Raw genomic sequence first — 22,282 nt, 5'->3', positions numbered from 1 at the left:
TACTATGTTATTAATAGTTTACAAACAAGCTTACAATAAATTGTAGTTAGTCTATGCATCTCCAGAGTAGTATTTTTCTTGAACTTTATAGTAGAATATCTTGTGGTAGTCATGGTTGAATAGGCAAATTAATGTGTTGGTAGTTAATTAGTTGATATTAAAAACACGAGATCCTATTGAAAATGTGGATTATGAATTTCGTGGCCATTTCAAAACAACAACAGGTGTTATGGAGTTACGAATTCCTAGACACTGTACAATAGCAATGTAGCCAGGGCCGTATTTAGGAATTTGACAGCAAGGGGCAACAAAAAAAATACGCCTCATTAATCATTATTCAAAATACAAATTTAAATTATAAAAAAGTTAGCCGCCTTCTCCTACTCAGACGCCCGGGGCAACAGTACCCTGTAACTCCCCCCTAAATACGGCCCTGAATGTAGCATGATAAGTATTTCGGGCCATGGCCAAAAACAACATCGAATGGTTATAATCTTATAATTCCGAGAAATTCGCAGGCTTCTTATAAGTCACGGCCACAGTTATTTTTAGTTAAATTATAAAAATTAGTATTCACTTATTAATACTTATAATCGCGAACCCAGCTGTTCACATATCACATATTTACGAAAACAACTTTCTGCGACAGTAGCTGCAATATTTAATAGACAATATTTAATATTAAATAATAATAATATTTAATAGACAATATTTAATAAAAATTCCATCTATAATAAGCGAACTCGGAGTACCTACAACATATTATTATTATTCAGATGTATAATGGCCATTGAGGTCTGAGCATCTTCACGCCACTCACGCAGACATGACTTATATACTTTTATAATGATCATAATCGAATTAAATAGAAATAAAAGTCTAAATATCATTATAATTAAGTATATAGGCATTGATGAAATTGCCTTCAACTATATTTATTAAAACTACCAATACCTGTCGTGAATTTCTGACAGTATACTTGCAATAGAATACTGGTTAAAAAAACACATCGTGCCGTATAATTTTAATTATCCATCATCCGCCTCATAGCTATAACTAAATAATATAATATAAGTAATAATCAGATTATTTTTTAGACTGCAGTAATCACTTTACTGGTGGTACGCAGAGCTGCAGCTGATGACCAAAACGATGTTGCCGTATATGGAAATGAATACAGTACCCATTTTCTTCTATTACCTATCAATATTATTATAACACCAACCCGTAATTTGTAGTTTGACACTGTCCAATTAAACGTTTAATAAACAGCGACACGAATATAATATTAAATATAATAATATACTCTCACACGCGACGTATTAAATATAAGTCACGCGCGTGCAACAAGTTTGAAAATTATGAAAAATAGGCATTAATATTATATTATTGTGAATAATATTATTATGCATATATTATATCAAGTGAAATAATAAATGTAATAAATGTTCGGTGATGCAGCAATAGTGAGGTAAAGTCCGGGGACTTGCCTGGGTTTTACACAGAGATTAAGAAACAAGACAAGTCCAAAATTCAAATCAATGTTATTTCCGTTTATATTGAACCGACTTACTTAGTTCTTAAAGCTATGTGTGTATAATTTTTCGATTTATTTGAAATAGTTAATAACTACTTTTCCAAAACACATGGACTTGTCTGGTAATTGCACTGAGCTTTTCAATTATGAAAAAAAATAGGTTTTTTTTCAGTACCTACCTAGATTTTGAGTACACTTAACTTGTAACCAGTCTAAAGTCTAAAGTCTAAAGGTGTGAAAATAAATTCTATGTGTTCCAATCACAGATGCGTAGATAATAAGGTGAATTCGGAGACTAATCAGGTCAACAGATTTAAAAACGGCACGAACAACATTATAAATTACCTATTTATTTCATGACTTTAAATCGCGGCCATTGAACTTAGGTAGGTACTTAGTTTTAAGCATTGTGGTTTGTTATTATAATATTTGAACTGTATTGTTATCTATTATTGATAAATTGTAATTGTGCACAATATAGCTTATTTTAAATATTACTATTAAAAATAAAATATTTTTTTTTTTTGTATTAAATATAAAGACCACGGAAGCTCTGGCCATTAGTCTGATAGCAACAACAACAAAAAAAAAAACTTTTGATTCATTAAATTATACATTTTTGATTTTCGCCATCATTATTTTATTGGTTTAGAGTTAAGATTCGTATTTGCATTATGATACGCCAGCTATTTAAATTATGAGTTTTTGGGTAGTTATTTCTTTTATTGAGCTACCCGATCCAGGTTTGTTTAAAAATGGGTCAATAGAAGTCTGCGCACGCCTTTGATGATGTATGAAAGCACTGTACACATTTTTTGAGCCGGTACAAGTTCTGATCTCTGAGGATAAAAAACTACAGATCGAAACACTACCTACACAATAATAACGCAACGTCGATAAACAAAATGTATGTATTATGTATACTGTATACATATAATATAATAATAATAATATCAACGAGTATTGTTTTGAGAAAAAAAAAAAAGAACGTAAAGAAAGACTTAACATTATAAAATATTGTTAAAAAAGAAAATAATACGAAGAAGAAAAGTATAAGTGTACATGATGGAAAATAACGTAACGAATATAAGATAATATTATTTGCATATAATTATAATAATAGGTATAGGAAATTGGCTTCGATACGATGACCACGAGAATAACCACGGTATATTATTCACGTGTATGATTAACATTGTACCTATAAGTTATGTATTATAATTTTACAGATCGGGGGGTACCGATCATTTGACCGTGTGCCGATGCCGATGGACGTTTCTGAGTTTCTGGAGATTGGCCAACGTGGTCGCGTCGTCCGGCTGCAGTCGAAGCGCGTTCTTGTACGACCGTTCTGCCTCGTCCAACTTGTTGTTGATGTGAAGTATCGCTCCCAGGTTGCTGTGACTCGCCGCGTCCTGCGGGGAAATCATATTAGAACAATTAATAAACGATGATGAAATGTTTGTGTCATTCGTGTCGCTGGTGGGAATCACCGACACAGTAAAATTACAACTATATGTCTTTAGGGCTTTGAATTTAGATTTAATGCACTAGAAACGCAATTAATGAAAAAACGTAAATGTATTTAATCAAACAATTAATGTTGATTACGAAAAAAAAATTGATACCTTCGTTTGAAGCTCAATAAAAAATTATTCTTATTGAATAATATTTCTATAATTTTATAAATAATAATTATTAACTCTTTATACTGGGACCCGTCGCGAACAAACAAACTTTTATACTTTTTACTAAATAAACTAAAGTGTATAATTTTTACTATCATTAATAATAATAATGTAATGACTAATGTTTATTAAACTGTAGTTAAATATTTTAACAATAGAAAATTAAAGAACAAATCCAACCTATCAGTCAATGGCCCAGCTGTCGAAGCTTAGTCTTAATTTAAAAAAAAATCTTTTACATATTGAAATACTATTTTCTATACTGTGTTATATTGGTTTAAAAATTAAGTAAGCCAATCATTCATAGTTGAAGACATATCAATAAGATAAGTGCTATGTTAAAATGTTTTTAAAAATCGTTTACTACGTAAACTAATAAAACTAATAAAACAAAGTAATTTCATCACATTGAGGTACATATATTTCTGCATTATCCTATTTATACATTAAATATTCTGAAAACAAACAATAACAAATACTAAAAATGCACATTTACTGATTTCAATGAACTGTATTCGGAACTTTTCTATTTTACCAGATACTCTTTTTTTTGTCACAACGAATCTAAGTTAAACAAGCCGAAACGATGGTCAAGTCAAAATTTGGCGTCCAAACTTAGTTTTAAAGTTATGGAAAATTGAAATTAATTTAATTTGTTTTCTAATTTATTATGTACGACTTCCAAATTCTGGCTTCATCATTGTTTTCAGTATGCTTAATAAATACGTTATTAACAGAAAAAATGTATCCGGTAACACAGAAATATATCTTGTATTCAGTTATTTGCCTCACCTGGACAATTTTTTTTAATTTACCTAACATACGCGCTTATCTCGTTGATCGGTCAATTGTAATCCTAAATATATAATAAAAACAAAAATATCTCATATAGATGCATAAACTGTTTTTAACATCTAATTTACTCATTTGCCTATGTACTGTGTAATCTATTAAAATAAACTCATTTTGAATTTATCGTGGTTTTACACAGATTTTGCGCATTTGAGGTGCTTGAATCTATTTGTTTTAGTATCGGGGCCTCGAGCATACATAACTATAATTCCCAAGTTGATAGTGTTGATACTATTTATGTGATACTGAGTGTGATCGAAAAAAATATTATAATACGAAAAAATCTCGTATATTTTCTAAAAGTGTGCCTTGGATATATATATATAATTCTCCGAGTTTTCCGGTTTCCCGGTAATGTCATTTAAACCTTTAGGTATAATAAATAAATAAATATTATATATCATAAACTGAAGTCTGAAATCTATAATGCCCAGAGGCTGCAGCTAAATGACATAACATTTACTTTACCGTGGCGTAAGAAAAAAAACTTTCGACAAGATATATAATGTTATAATCCCCAAGGCACCTGTTGAATGATCAGAAACAGAATAATGTTTTATACGTCATTATATAAATAATTTATGTAGGTACCTATATATATTATTTGCTCATCGTCGAAAAAAAAAAGTAGAGACCTAATATCAAATAATTTAATATTCATATTACTATATTAAACGAGCCAAATCTGTCTTAACGCCCATCAGGTTGTTAATGGTAGCATTATTATATCAACTGTTATTAAATGATTTTTTATGCGCGTAACCATCATTAGGTAGGTTCATTGTCGACCGACACAGCATCGTTTATTCTTCCGCGCGCTAATCAAATATTATTCTATCATATCCATTTTAATCGTATTAAATCGTGCGTTTTTCGGACCACCGCATCGTGGCCGTGAGTTATTTATACGCGTGGCTTAACGCTGCGTCCACGGTTTAAGCGCGATTAAAATGGATATGCGAATTCATAATGAAATTCTTATTATTTATAATGATATCAAAGGCAGCTATTATATTTACATAATTAATATTCTCACGTGGGAGAAACCAGTCGTTGATCAAGGGAATTATTGTGGGGGGGAGGGGGTTAAATTCTATTTTATGATTATAATGTTAAATAATAGGTATACGATAGAACTGCACTGATGTATAGCTTTAATAGATTGTAAACAAATAGACTCTCAACTTCCATGCAGTATTAAAGTTGTCATCAAATTCTATTTTGGTATCTCAGTTTTTCACTATCATCATAATGTACATTAATGTGTCTATAATATAGACTCTATATCATCCTAATAATATTTTGGTCAATTACCTATGTTGTTTATTATAAACTATCGTTAGATTATGAAAAATAGTCAAATATATGTATATTAATCAAACAAGAAGATGTATATATTCTAGAATCTCAACAGGAAAATATGGAATAAACTGCAATTTACCTGATAGGTTGTTGCTATTTAAATCTGTTGAACTTTTAGGTACGTGTGGAATGTTAATAACGATTTTTTTAATATTTAGCGTGAGTTTGCATGCAATTTATTTTGGCGTGATATCATCCATTAGGTGGAAGGGAGTCGTATGTGACTTTAATCTCTACTCCATATATTAAAAATACTTATTTTCAAATTTTTTAAATTTATTATTTAGTATGTATTTTCACGGTCCCAAAACTCTATATTATTATATCTGTTATTGTTTCTACGAAATCCGTTCACATAATTCAGTTGGAATTTTAAAGTTTTATTTAACCAACATTTCGTATAACAGACAAATCATGCCCCCGGGGAACAATTTTCTAGATTAATAGTTCCCCAGTTAAAAGTTCCCTAGGATATTTATACTTCTTCGCTTCGAAAATCACATACCCGAGGCACAAGTATCCAATGAAAATAAATAATAATATTTCATTGGGGGTACAATAAACCTGTAAAAATTGTGCACACGATAATATAACTCTATAAGAGATTGAAATTGTTTTATTTGGGAGCTTAGGACACGTGGAAGTTAGGAGAACGGATTTTGCGAACCAACGGATTCCGATAATGTTTTGGAACCGGCCGTGCAAATACATACCAAATATTGCCATATTGTTTAAGAAATATTGCAAGCAAATGAAACTAAACATCTGAAAGTAATCTCACAAAATATTGATGAATATTTCTAGTCAATACGCCAAAATATGTGGGAAGGGTGGAAACTTGCACCCCCCACGACACTAGAAGAGATATGGGCAGTCAGAAAATGAGCAAGATAGAAAGCCATATAAGAGCTATCAAAGGTCGATTGTCTGCTGTGTAAACTTTAAATAATATATTAAATATTCATATATATACCTGATATTATGGTACGCAAGAACGAATGATTTGTGGATTCGGTTAATTTTTTATGATCGGTTTTCATTGAGGGTGTGAATATTTCTTTTACCTAATCGTTTTTAGATATTATATATTTAAATTAATAATATAAAAAGATCCCTATTTTTTTTTTTAAATGATTTTAATCTCGTAACGTGTGCGTATAAAGTTGTGTTGTATTCAAAGTGTATTATGAAATCCCTCCCGCGCTAACCCTATAATATCAGCCGTAAGCCATGCCGGGATTGAATTTTCCCATTTAAATTCGGCGGAGCTTGAAAAATGTCAATATCACGCAGTTCGAGTCCAAGCGGGGAGACAATATATACTCTAAATATATATATAATTGTGAGATAAAGTTTTCATTCATTTTTTCTGGTATGCTTTGACAATATTCGACCCAGCAAATAATTCGACTTTCTTATTGTCAGTAATTATATTTTTTTTCATTTATGCACCTACCGAAGGAATGCATACTATTAAAATCTTATAATAATAGTATTATATTTTAAATAAATAAAAGTTTTTCCATAACGAAAATTAAAGTTTGAATCTATCTATTATGATAAAAACTACAGCGCGACTTTCTACGAACTATATGGAATCAAATCTCTTAAAATGTCGACCAATACCATTACAAGACTCACGTTATTACAGTCGTTCTAAGAATTATTGAACCCTCTGGGGATTTGAATTGGGTTTTTGACGAAAAATACCTATTATAAAAATGAAAAATTACGTTGTTTTCTTATCTCCGAACGTTGACATTTTTTTTTTACCTTCAACGAGGTACTATTTATTGGTATGAAAAATAACTTTTATTAGCGGTATAATATTATGTGTCTTAGAATTCGTTGGCCAATCATCAAGAATACACTGATTCCGTCGTTTTATAAAAAAAAAGGTACCTATACTTCCTAGCAATAATCAAATTGAATGAACATTTATCGAAATCAAGAACGGAATATTCTTGTAGCGATTGGGGTATGAAAAACTGTAAACGCTAATTTTTCAAATTTCGCGTACACGAATAATAAATGCTGTAAATGTGTGGGTACAGTGCTTATCTCTAAATTATTTGTGATGATATCTAATTATATTTTTTAATAAATATTTATCATATCACGATGGTACAATTATACAATAGTATAGTTCAAGTAAAAATGTGTAAAAACAAAATGACCAAAAACTTAAAATCGTATCTGCAGACTCACCTGAGGGTAAAGTCGCACGGCCCTCCTGTAGTACGTTTCCGAGTCGGACGTCCGGCCTATCTTGCGAAGCATCGTGGCCGTCTTGACCACGATCTCGTGGTCATCGGAAGCCAGCGCCGCAGCTGCCTCGTATTGTTCCACCGCATCGTCTAGCCTGCCAACGGAAGACAGGAAATCAGCGTACCTGGTCCGCACCATCGGGTCGTCTGGGGCAGTCCGGTGTGCTTTGCCGTACCATTCTTCCGCCTCGGACACTCTTGAACGCTGCCACAACAATAATTATTACATTTTATATGCAATCGCGTCTTATATGTACGTATATATATATATATATTATATAGGATGTGATAAATATTATTTAAATTTAAAATATAGAGCTTGCTGCGGAAAAATGATTTTCGAATGCATAATATACAAGGGTTGTGGTGTGTGTATTGTCTTAAATTGTTATCAGAACAATAGCATATGCTTGTAGTTAACATCAACGATTTTAATTTCAAACGTATTCAATAACACTACCTCATCTATATACCTACGAAAACTAACGGTGATTTGATTTTTAGAACCGACCACCGGTATATTGAATGTAGTGGGCATAATAATATATCGATATACACGTGTGACCAGTATCTACGAATTTATGAAATATTCATACTTTAGTGATATATCCTTATTAATTCCTGAACAGGCTGTAGTCATTTAGATACCTAAACTTGACCGGCACCTATATAATAAATACACATAGTTATTATGGTATGGAAATTAATACTATAATGTCTAGTGCATGAAACATTTGATATTATTGAATTTTTTTACGTATTATTTACTAATAAATGTATTTAAATTACATAGAAATTACTATAAATTTAAAAATATACTATATGCATGATGCATGAATAAAGAAAATATTACTTAATGGATACCCCGTTTCCATCTTTGAGGTTTTTGTCCGAGAAACAGATGTTATATCTTACATCGATCGAAGAAACATTTAAAATAATGAAAAAATTCCAATGTCCATGAAAAACATCAGCTATTTTTAATATTAGTTCACGTCGTAACTAGTATGATTATATAGGTAAATATTTTATGAATATTTCAAATTTCTACAGTGGTACTTTTTTGAATTACGAAAAAAACAACATATATTATGTGAAATCGAAAAGTACCAATAATTCCTAAAATAATAGCTGGTGTCATCTTAATACTTCTAAAAGTTGAAAATACAATAATATATGACATATATATGTATATATAATATTAAAACACGATAAAAGCATTTACACGGCGTCGAGATAATAGAAAGTATACAGTAACACTTATATTATTTTATTATTATCAGTAGACATGTCGAAACAAAATAATATAATACGCAATGTACGGCGTACACGACCACGACTACTCGCGACCTACCCTAAACCGTATTGTAGTGAGTTTGCGGGTAGCTAAAGTACGACGCTCGTCGCCCTTAACAACGTGATTGTGTGTACGTACACGCTGTACAGAAAACGAGTCGTGCTGGGAAAAATTAATTTAACTTAAATTTTCTAATTTGCTAATTTGAACAAACAAAAAACTATAATATAAATGGCGTAAAAGAAAAGGGCTCCAGGAATTCCGCACTAATTCAACGACGTTGCAGTTTAAGACTATATTAGATTATATAACCAGAGTTAATTTTTCTTATTTTCTATGAACAAAAGTAAGAAAATTTTATTAATTGTAATTAAAATTAAAATTCAATTAAACTCATAATACTTTAATTCTCTATTTTTTCCATCCTGCAACAAGGATTCGCCATATTACATTACGCATTTTTAATGAATTTTCTACTCGTAGAAAAGCCTACTACTAGAAGAGACCTTCTAACCTCTTGTGTCATTATTTAAAATAAAATACAGGTATAGAGTTGGTAGGTTTTAAATTAAAACTCACGATGTAATATCTGATCGGATAGACTCACAATAATTACGCTAAAGCTTAAAATGCTAACTGTAATATTTTTTGTTCATCGATAATTGATAAACCAAATTATTATTCGTGTCGTATTATAAACGTCGTAGAACCTTATGTATTTAGATCTTCCTGTCTAAACGTTTATAAATAAAATATATATTAGTACCAATACTAGGTAGGTACCTATACTTAAACTGCATTAGGTATGTAATATCAGATTATTACAATAAATATACAATATACATGTACTATGAATAATATAGTTAAAAAAGATGGCAATATCGTGTTGTATAGAATTATTATGAATACTTGAAAAATAATTTTTTTCTTGTTCGAAGAAAGATTAAACAACATTAAGCAAATATTATTTAAGCAAAAAATAAGGTCATTTTCAAATTTCATTGTGGCATAATAAAATATAACAATAATGATAAATATTAAATAATATATATTATCATATACGCATTAACTGTGAACATATAAACATAATAAACACAAACACACACACACACACATGTATATATTTACGAACGATGTATTATTATTATATTATAATTTATAATATATGCATGCGTATAATGTATAAGATCAAAATCGATGGCGGCGTTGAATTTAATTAAAACCATTACACCGGCGGTATAATCGGCTTACACCGAATATACACCGAGCGCACGTTAATAAATTTTGTATTTACCGCTGTTGAAGGAACTAGCCAGCGCTCAGGGAGCCAACATTATCATTATTATTAGTATCATATAGTCAAGAAGTCGGGCGAAGACTATATAATCTACAGGAATGCATATTGTGTTTGCGAGCATTACAATATAATATAATAATATTATGCTGCGCTGTATACATTATACGCGTAATTTAAGTACACAATATATATGATATTAATGTATTGTATTATGTATAAGAACTAAGCAACAATGTATCGGCTGGTCTGCAAGACGTATTCCCGTCATGGAGGTTCAACAATATAACGTATACAATACAAATCGTTTGAAAAAGGATTAATAACGAATATGTATAACGTAAACGCGAGCAAAAAATAATATAAAAAAGTGTACCTTTTAAAATTAAATAAATGTATACGACTGACACGAAGTCTTTAATAGTAGAGATGAACAATTTCTATTTTTTGTTAATTGTCGAAAAACTGGTAATAGTTATTTCGAAAAAAAACATAAGATACAAGATGATTATTTCAGAGCAATCGTTCATAATCTTGAAGAGAGTTAACGTATTTGGAAACATTTTTTTTTTTGAAAGTTTATATTATAACGTATGACTTCATTGCAAAAAAAATGATCTGGTACTATTTTTTTTATTTTTGAAATTTTTTGAGTTTGTTTCTTTTTGAATGACAGCATAAACTTTTAATTTTATATTTGAGTGGAGTGGCGTAGGGGTTAGGAGAATATTTGGTCCACCACTTCATTTATATGAACTTTAAATATTAATTACTTACAATACCTAACTAATTCAAATAATTACTAGAACTATTGTTTTTTGAAGAATATGATATTAAAACGGAATGCCGTCCCTCAAAAAGTTAAGTCTTTAAAAAATATAACTCTTTAAAAAAATTATTGTTTTTTATTAAAGAATAATAAAGCTCGTGCTAAAATTTACTTTCTAAAATGTTGATATTTTTTTGAGAATATCGGTGTTTACCTTTAGAAGAATTACAGCTTGTTTTAGGCATTTTTAATTTTCCATAAAATGTGGTCATGCTGAGTATTTTATATTATACTATTATGGTTAAGGGTTAACTATTCGACTGAAGATCATGGGAGAAAAATGTCAGGTGAGAGATGAGCGTCTTGATGTCTGTAACCAGCAGCGACGTCAAATCTTTAAACCGGTTAAAATACTTCACACATGTCGAGTGCGGAAACTGCAGTTTCAATTTAAAGTGGAAAGTTTATAAAATTTGCGATGTTTGGAGAGCTTATTTTTATCTGAACTATATACATAGCTATAAGCTATATATAACCATTATAACCTATATTATGTGTCTGCAGGTGGTAAGTTACGGCTGGAAACGAATTAAACGAATACACGTCGGTGAAATTCAATCCGTGAAAGGGGCGCGGGGAGGGTTGATAAATCGAACGATGCTCGAAGTACCATTATATATTGGCGCATACCGCGGTATCTGTGTACGTATATGATATATATAAAATGCCGAGTCGAAAACCTTCTCCACACCATAGCTATACAGCAGCCGTGTGTTTCGAGTGTATTGAATCTCACACGTGTGTGCGTAATGTGTATAAATGTGTTAGAAAAAAACTCTGAGCAATTACGTTTTTGGCCAAGAGATCGCCGTACGTCAGGAAGGCGGACACGTCTGTTGGGTTGACCCGGAGCAGTTGCCTGTAGTAGAGCTCGGCTTCCGCGTCTCTGCCAAGCGCCGACAGGGAGTCTGCCAAGGCGTACAGCATTGTCTGAAATCAAATATCATAAATTTAGTTCTGTGTAATGTATATTTATACATGACTGCAGCGATGACAATAGAAAAATACCCGAGAGTATATTAGTCAAAAATCAAAATGTATTGTACTGTGCAGGTACTATTATATATTATATTATTATAACTTTGGAAACCATCGTTCGATTACAATGTACTCGGCTTTGTATAATTAAATCGGCACAACGCATCATGGACTGTGATTGATGCAGTATAACATGTGATATAATTTATCGATCGACGTTATTTAGGAGTGATAGATGCATAATATCATTGATTATATACACTAGGTATAGTAGTACACTAGTACTTAAAAAATTAATAACATGGGTGTAGGTATTATATACAGTAGTTAATTAAATAATAGTGTTGCCAATTGTCGTATACGCCGATGAACTTCAAACGTACACAAATAAACGAACCAATAATATGACGAGCACATTTTACTCACAAACGTCTAGTGTTACCTAAATCGAGTAACACGACCACCAAATTCTGATTATAATTCAGCTTTTGACGTAGGTACACTATTTAAACACGCACAATAATTATTAAAAGGTGACACTTTGTTTACAATTTTGTCCATCAGTGTCACAGTGACCACATCAAGTGATCACCATTGAAGGACCCCCGTCTTTCTAGTCCTATTCGTTATATTATAATAATGTATATTATTGCTTAACCTAGTTACTTATATTTTGCTACACGTGCTAAGACTTACTTAATACTAAATGTTGTTGCTTATTACATATTATATGTTTATTTACCTAGTTCATAGTTTTAATATTAACAATTGATTTATCATGTTATGACGTATGATACAACACAACAATTTAATAATGTTATAACTGCACAATATACTAGTTAGGCACCTATCTTTATATTTATATTATTATGTACATATTATAATTAAGTATATAATATTCTAAGAATACAGACTCTTAAAATATAAACCTATAAACAAGTTTTTACCACTCCCTAAATAAAATTTTGACTTTTGAGTAAAATAATATTATACACGCACGAGTATAATATATAAAGACTCGGTAAAATAATGCACGCTAACATATTATATTATTAACTTCACGTTAGGCATCAGTAATTATTGATATTAAAATTTAAATATATATCGAATTACGTGATGCTCATAGCTCGTAATAGGAAAGTTTCTATTGATGATTTGTCTATAGCATACATTGTAAAACCAAATTATGTTATCCGGCCACAAGTGGATACATATTTGCATACGAATAACTAATAAGGGTTAATTGGTATGTACAATTTTGTTAAGTTGTCATTTGCACAACAGTATTAATGTAAAATGTGTTTAAACCATGTTATGAAAACTAAAACTAAATTGTTACATATAATATTATTTTATGCAGAGGAATGCCACAGCGTTTTACATGATTTTAATTGTTTTTTAAATTCCAGTATGCTGTATGTATTTGTTTCCCTTTTCATATTCATTTTAACGTTATTATTATTATTATTATTTACAAAAGCATATCCTTATATTAATGTTCGACATAATCCGAATGGATTTACAACATTTTTTTACAGTAAAAAACCACGTAAAAGAACGTAGGTATACATAATATTATTATTTATTTAAAACAAATACCTATCACTTTAAACCTTTAAAAAAATAATTAATTAAAAGATAATATTAATATATATATATATATTATATATATATACATAATATATAGATGAAATGAAGATTATAATATAATACTATTAAATATATATATAGTACATTAGTACATATATAATATAATGTTAAACCTTTTACAAAAATAATTAATTAAAAAAAAAAATAGAAATGTGAAATGTATTTATGTATAGCATCAACTTTAATAATCCAGTTCTGTGTCGTCCACCATCGAGCACGCACGTTCACTACGTCGGGCATGTAATTACTATCAGTTATATTATATTTCAATTATGTTCACGTGGTTAGCCCGATAATATGCAGACCCGTCTGTCATGTCCCGCTCCACTACACAGAAGTCAATCAAATAGATTTTGTCGAGGTACTCCTTTTCGTCAAATCTCGATACAAGTCTTATAATGTGACATCAAATCGGTTCACTCCCATCTCCGTGGTTGACAACCTCCCCGAGGTTTTTAGTTCCCCTCCTGCCACAATCTCACCTTCGGCTCAACATGAACCTATAGTACACCACCATCAAAACATCCCGGTGATGGACAAGTCGAGGTTACGAACATGCCAGCATCGTCAATTGTAATAAGTAATGTTACTATATAACTACTCCTCGTTGCAAAAAGCAGATTTTATATCTCTGGTGAGAACTGATAGCCTTAGGGCTACCGCCAAGGGTTCCTCTCTAATTATCAAACCTCGTAATTTTGATAGTTACAGTAAACTTGTCCATTACAGCAACGACTTGGATTTAGAATGCCATACGTGGGCACCGTGTCATATCCGCTCTTTTCAAAGCGTTTATCTGCAATCTGCACCATACTATTCTTGTTGAAGATATTATAAAGAAGGCCCTCTGGGATTTGGGCTTCTTTATCATAAGTTTGCCAAACGTCCGCCACCGAATTAGCAAACAGACTCTACCACTATTCACCGTAGTTGTACTAGAAGCAATGGATTTTAGCCGGAGCATCTTCCAATTATTCTCCCTCCTTAACTTCAAAATAGTTGTAGAAAAACCGCATCAATGTGCGTTATGTTCTGGCGCACATACCGTGAACTATAAAGGTTGTCCTCCATTAAAGAAATTTTTGAACACTTATCATGAGAATCATAAGAATGGCCACCTCAAGACCACGCGCAATCTGTACCACCATTAGTGTCCTCAAAGGTGATCTTGCCAGTCATAGTGGAGCCCCAGTCCACGCACACCCGATACAAAGAAAAATCCAGGGCCAAGACATACGCAGAAGCAACTTCAAGCAACTCAGACATTTCTAAAATAATGAATCTGTATCAAATATTTTATCTCAATTTGTTACACAATTAAATTCCCTCATTACCTTATTAATTTCACTTTTATCCACATTCTTAAACTTATTACTATCTAAGAATACCGTATCTCCTTAATTATATCTCCCCTGAATCCAAAATCATAATCATTATTTTCACATTAATAATCTTTTGTATACTTATCATTTAATCGCCACCAATTTCTACTGCTTGTATATTAATTTAATTTTTAATTGTCTTGTGTAATCACTATCTGTAATTATTGTTGAACTGTAATAGTTACTAACTTATAACGGTTCTAACAAAAAAAAAAAACTTTAATAATGTCGCCAATAATAATAAAATAAACTACTACAGACTGACCGTTATTGACATATTTTTCCCCTCTTCTCGTAAGGTAATTACTCTTTATAATAATATATCCCAGTCACTCAAATAAGTAATTACTTTAATAATTGAGGTTTCTATAGTTTTGACATAATATTATATATGTGTCCTATATTGCAGTTTTATACGGTTTAATAATAATTATTAGAAATCGATCATTCTATTAGGAAAAAAGGTTAATATTGTGATATATAGGTATAAAAAGAGATAGGAAATAACAATGTCCAATAATAGGCATGATTCACATAAGTGGTATACACCATACTATAGTATATTGTAAACTGTACTCGTATACACCTACACAATAGTTTCATATTACCTACTTACCAAAATGTTATAAAATGATTAAAATTGAATATAATTAAATTAAATTATATAATAACGTATTGTTTTTAAATATTTAAATTCAAAGACGAATACAAACCAATCGTGTAAAATGTATGATTTCATAACTAATCTAATACAATTTATTCCTTATAGCTTTAACATATTAAATCGCATAATAAATCGAACAAATACTTTTGACAGGGGGACCAATTACGCTCGTTTATATTTAAAAATATAATGTATTATATAGGTACATATAATATATTATATATTCAGAACAAAATCTACACCTTACAATACCACAATAACATCAAAATCAAACTCTTTTGGATCCCCGGACATTCTAACATTAAAGAAAATGAACTCGCTGATCTCGCCGCCAAAAATGCTATCACATCACCTATATCATGGTCCATAAAAATCTTTTCTTCCAGTGACATACGAATACTTATAATAAAAGAATGTCAACAAAGATGGCATCAAAAGTGGACATCGTATTACACAAAATTAAACCACATAAAAAATAACAGTGACAATTGGACATTTCCCTTCGAAATCCATAGAAAATTCGAAGTAATAATAACCAGACTGAGAATAGGACACACAAAAATCTCCCACAGTTTTCTAATGTCCAGGGAAGAACCTCCAATATGCACAACCTGCGGTGTTCAAGTAACCATTAAACACGTCCTCACCGATTGCCGAACATACTCAGTACCCGTACAAGCTTCAACCTACCCGAATCATCACTTTCAGAAATATTGAACAACAATCCTCAATCCATTACCAACCATACAATTCATCACAGCCGCCAATCTTCTAACCAAAATTTAGATTAATTTAGATATAGATACAATTCATGAAATTTTTTTTCTCTTTATATATATTTCTCACTTTAAACCCAATGGGCCATGTTGTCGATTAAAAAAAAAAAAATATATACATATATATATATATTATATAATAATATATTACATACCTATATATTATGAATAAGTGTAATTTTATATTTTTTGTTGGAATGCAATACCGTGGTTATATAATTATTATAGTTTATGTATAACATTCAACATCAACAATAATATGATGATGTATGTATATTATATTATGTACCGTTGTTGATGTCATTAAAAAATATCGACTTGTCATGTTTTATGATCCACATTTACCTTTGAAAATCAATGTACCTACTTGATTTCATACGAAAGTTGAACAAGGTTATTGTTGTCCGGTATTAGTCCTTAATATCATAATCAGTTATAGAAAATATCATTGTTATTCCAATTCCATAATATTTAATAACTAATCAATCATCAATATGACAATAATCACATGACGTTATCATTAAACAGTTTATCACTTATTATTACTACAGTTATTAATTCGATTTGTTACTTAATATATATTTTTGTTAATTAAAATTATACTGCTTTGGTCAACTTTTCTTTTTAAAATCGATTGCACGCTCTGCAGTGGCATTTATTGAAAAAAACTGTATCAATTATCCAATTAGTGTTACATTAGCCGGGACGTATAATATTTTATACCTCCCACACATGGATTTTATCGCATTATCTATCCTATACTTCCGCTCATATTTAAGTGAAACCGCATATGTATATCACCACTACATTATAAAGAATTGTAATATATTATGTTATATAATGTATGACTTAAAAAAAATTTACATTTTCAAAGCACGCTCGTCAAGGTAATGGGGGTTTTCTATTTTGCCACGGTGCAGTGGAACAATAAACGAGTGCACAACGGCTACTCTCGTTCACACGACATTGTGAAAAAAGCACGTATGAAAGGTTATTCAGTTTTGAACTTTCAAAAGAATTTCAACACGTACCTACAAGAGAGAAACATTGTTTTTTTCCGGTCGGTCATTGTTTTGCACATACTCGCGCACAATATAGAAGTCGGGAGCCTACTCGAGTACAAGTTTTGATCTAGCTAAAGTACCGAAGAGAAAAAGGAGTGGGGCTACAGAATATAAAATAAATAAAAAAATATAAAACACAAAAACACTTGCCGGGTAGGTATTGTTTTAAGAGTGAACTTTGGAGACGGCCGTTGTGTGAAAACTCGACGACGTACTCAACAACATCCACTTGGCCTTGTTTTACAAAAACTGGTGGGGCGGGGAAAAAATATTTTGATTAATTGCTGTAACTTGCAGCTTTTGTTAGTCGTCTTTATTAAAGAAGAAAAAAATCGTCAGGTTATTGTTATATCCAAAAACCGTGCTGTGCAGGCGACGATGACGAGGACAAGTCGCGTTTCGTCGTCCTCTTTTTTTCTTTCTAATTATTAACAACAACAACGTTTAAGAGGCAGAAATATTCTTGCGAAAGACAAAAAGATGCGACGCCCCCATCCTGCCACATCTTTAACAAAACTCGAGACCATCGTACAGTAGGTGCCATTAAAATATGCGTTCCAAAAGAATCGAAACTGCAAGTTGGTTTTCCGGCCCCAAAAGAGGAAGCAGACAATAGATTCGCTTTTGTATTATATTTAATTAATTTGATTCCAAGCAGTTGTTTTCCGACATAACATTTTCATATAGTTTTTTTGTTGTCCTTTAGTTTTTTTTCTTTTGAAATCAATTCAAACGAGAAAGAGAAGACGGTATACAGTATTTCTTTTTCTTTCCTTTCATAATGTTCGCCGGTGCTATATAAATAAAAAATATGACTGCTCTCGAAACAGTGCCAATATTACCGTTTCTTATCATAATATATAATTGGTGTTGAATATTGTAATATTTATATATTTATACCTTATTGATAATCGATTGATATTTTTCGAAATCAATATGCAAGACATTATTTCTACGCGGATTAGAAATAATTGTTCTTTTTTTCATAATAAAACATAACCGTTTTACACTCGTTGTGTAACATTTATATATTATGTTAACATAATACAAATACAACTTCACGTTTTTAGATATTTTGTCAATTTATGTTCTTTATTAATAAATAATAATGGAATTATTATTCCACAGTAACGTATTATAGTAAAACTTGTACACATTTTATTAATATTATAATTTTATAATTACACTTGAAATAAACGAGTAAGCGTATAAATTAAAATTCAAACTTAATATCTACCATAATTAGTGTTTGCATTATAAATGTATAACTAGGGTTACACATTTAAAAACACAACCATGCACATGATTATTGTTATTATTATTTTTTTTTTATTTAGCTTATGTGAGCACTGGCACACTTGGCATGTAGTTCTACGTATAATTAATTAGCTTACGGAGTCGTTAACTTTTAGAATTAACTTTAGGTACCTACGATAAATTAGTTAATTGCTATAAAATAGCTGGGCATTTGAACCGTTATCGTGACGTTATCGTCGCCCCTTTTATTTTAACTATAAATATAAATATAATATGTTTATTATAGATTATCGAGGCGTAGGTAATTTGAAAAAAATAATCGGAATTCAATTGTTTTGAAAATAATGGTATAAAATTATGAATTATGTAGATCATATTATAAATATTTCCATGGATGGATGACGATTTAGGAATACGCCAACAACCAGAAATTTAGAAGTGACCGTAAATTTGAAATTCATATTTTACGTCTATATAGTAAGGTTAGGTTATTTTACATCTGTTGTATAATTATTTTTTAATGATAATAATACTCTTAAATGTCAAGCTGTGAGATTTTGTATCAAAAAGAAATTATAATTGCATAATGTCATCAAAAAGATGATATTAAATTGATACTGTTAAATAAATGATTTATAAAGTTTTAGAACGTGACACTACGTTCATATTATTCCGCAATTTCACAAATAAAATTAGTGTTTAATTAAATATATAATTAATGATAATATTTACAACGTGATTAAACTTACTTAAATATATAAATTTATTTAGGGAAATAATACAGTCTTAAAGGTATATAAACAATATTTACCCCAACAACTATCATGCAGATAAATTCATATATTATATTTTATCATATTGCATTTATAATATTTTATTACTGAGACATATCATAATATAATGTACTATTATAATATCCTATGTAATATTATCATATTAATGTAATTGATTTGTATCATTGGAAAGTTGATTGTTTAATCTATAGAATAACAACATTTTAACCGTTAATTTTGTTGGATAGGTATCAGAATAATATATTCCCGGAGGGAAATATGTATATATTGTATTTACAATGTATACGTATTTATTTATATCATGAGTATATTTATACGTTTTATACGCATCTATAGTTTATCGGCTAGACAAAATATGAAAAATTTTCCCAACGGAATTTGTCAAAATGCAAAATGATTTATTATTTATCCTAATGGACAGCTATATAATATATTATGCACTATTATACATGCATTGGTGCATTATAGTATTTATTACGCAAATAATAGTTAAGTGAATATCTTTCAGTAAAATAAGTTTAATATTTATCGGTAAATTAAATAAAATTAAAGAAACAAACAAATAACACATATTTTTATAAAACATGTTCAAAAAGTTATAATTGTATAACAATATACAATTCTATGCAATTAAATCAAATGCAAGGGGAAACCAAAAAAGAAATTTGTTTGAATAAAATGTAAACGTTTTATACTGCGCCCGCCTTCCAAATATATATAATATTCTTCAGTTAAATAATAACATATATGTATACATATGAAAGACTCCAAATATAATTCAAGTGATTTATATGCAAAATAAGACGTGCATAATATTATCGTTTGAAATTAATTGCAGAACTAAGTACAATTGTTGGATTATTAAAATACGAAAAAACATTGCTTTAAATTACATTTTTGGTGTCTGAAAATTTAGGGTTATTTCAGTTAAAATGTCTTAAACTCAAAATAGCATTCATTATTTCTTTTCCTAGAATATTGTTATTTATCAGAGTTTACATTTAATTAAATTTAATATGTATATTAATTATTAAGTATGACGAAAACTAGAAGATTGATTACAGAATTTAACACGAAAAACGTCGAAAATATTACAGTTTTGAGTTTATGTATAAAGTAATATATTTTATTTATTATATTTAAACATAGGTAAGTATTTAATAAGGGTATTTATCTTAAAATGTTTATATATAATAAAGGTTTTTGGAGCAAACCAAAAAATGATAAAATGTATGAACCAAGCAAAAATAATGTGTATACAACTGCACGGTCAGACACATGTCATTATAGTTGTTGCTAGTAATATCAGATAACTCAATCGTAAAATTAAAGGATAAAAAAGACATTTTATTTGAAAAAATGAATAATAACGGCTTTAGTGAATTTGGTCGATTAAACCCGCTCCAATATGGGGACTATTGTAGAAAGTTGAAAAAAATAGAAAAAAAAATGGGCGACATTGTATTTTTAAAATAAAACTAATTTTATTATTAGTGATTATTTTGTTGTTGGACAAAAAAATTGCCTTCATCATTAATATTGTTTACTACGTGCAGTAAAAACCGAACTCCACGCGTTACGGCCGTATATACACTTCCGGCTATATGGCCGTTTATAATTTTATATATAGGTATTATATACGAATTGTTGTTTACAATACATTACACATGTATGGTGTCTACCGATGATGTTGTTTTCAAATATTTCATCGCTGCGAACGACGCAATTGTCGTTCTCACAGTATTGAAATTTCAAATTGTTTCGTTCTGAATACCATTTACAATGCGATTGTTTCACATCAGCATAATAAACAATGATTGTTTTCGTAACGCGAATAATATATGAAAAACCAATCAAAATAATTCGATATTATCTTTGTTTCAGTGATGATAAACGTTATTGGGTTTCGAGCAGGAATATTATAAAGAAACTAAATTGGTGCAGGGTATATAGGTACCTACGTTCTACGAGTACACAATAAAAATATGTTCTTTTAGAGACATATTTATCGGTAGGTATTAAAATACGAGAGGTCAAAATATTTAGATAACACTTTTTTTGAAATTATTATTCATATTCATTCATCGGTTACTAGACCATTAGTTCTAATTTACATTGTAATTACATAATATAGTTTACATTATTATAGTTGTATGCAGAACTGTATCGAAGGGGGGGGGGGTGAGATTCATAATTTTTAGATCCGACACTGGTTATATGATTTCTTTTAAGAAGTTGATGATGTTTATAATTAATACTTGATTGGAGGTCGGGTTGTACGGCTTTTCCTAGTAAATGTAATATGTGGTGTTAGTTTTTTGAGTCTTCAAACTTAAGGTATTTTTTTATTGGAAGAAAGAGATTGGATCGTTGAAGAGGACGAAGAACGTTATAAAGTCTTGTCAGTCTGTTTTTATTTCTTAAATTTTTAAATTTAGTTCGTATGATATTGATAATTTCGATGCATATATATGATTTAAATAATTCTAATATTGATACAGGTTCGGGATTACTGCGAGTGAGTTTTTGATTGTATACTTAAGCTGCAGGCCATAGCTGTTTTTTAGGTTGGGGAATTTTCCGTAATATTT

The 22,282-nt window shown here is 30.0% G+C and overlaps 1 protein-coding gene across 1 annotated transcript in view; it reads right to left on the bottom strand.

Annotated features, from left to right (window-relative positions):
- Positions 1-2,430: 2,430 nt before the first annotated feature.
- LOC107165799 (protein O-mannosyl-transferase Tmtc2-like) overlaps positions 2,431-22,282 on the bottom strand; it is a 103,694-nt gene continuing 83,842 nt past the window's right edge. Inside the window, exons 9-11 of the mRNA XM_089227937.1 lie at positions 11,916-12,056; positions 7,648-7,911; positions 2,431-2,952 (exon numbers count right to left, since the gene is read on the bottom strand). Coding sequence (XP_089084063.1) covers positions 2,782-2,952; positions 7,648-7,911; positions 11,916-12,056 — 576 coding nt within the window. The 3' untranslated portion in view covers positions 2,431-2,781. The remainder of the gene's footprint in view (positions 2,953-7,647; positions 7,912-11,915; positions 12,057-22,282) is intronic.

Source organism: Diuraphis noxia, unplaced genomic scaffold (assembly GCF_037042655.1).
Source record: "Diuraphis noxia isolate RWA-SAM2 unplaced genomic scaffold, SU_Dnox_SAM2 contig0004, whole genome shotgun sequence".
In the NCBI taxonomy this organism is placed as follows: Eukaryota; Metazoa; Arthropoda; class Insecta; order Hemiptera; family Aphididae; genus Diuraphis; species Diuraphis noxia.
The sequence above is the reverse complement of the archived record's forward strand: the minus strand, read 5'-3'. Positions and strand labels throughout refer to the sequence as shown.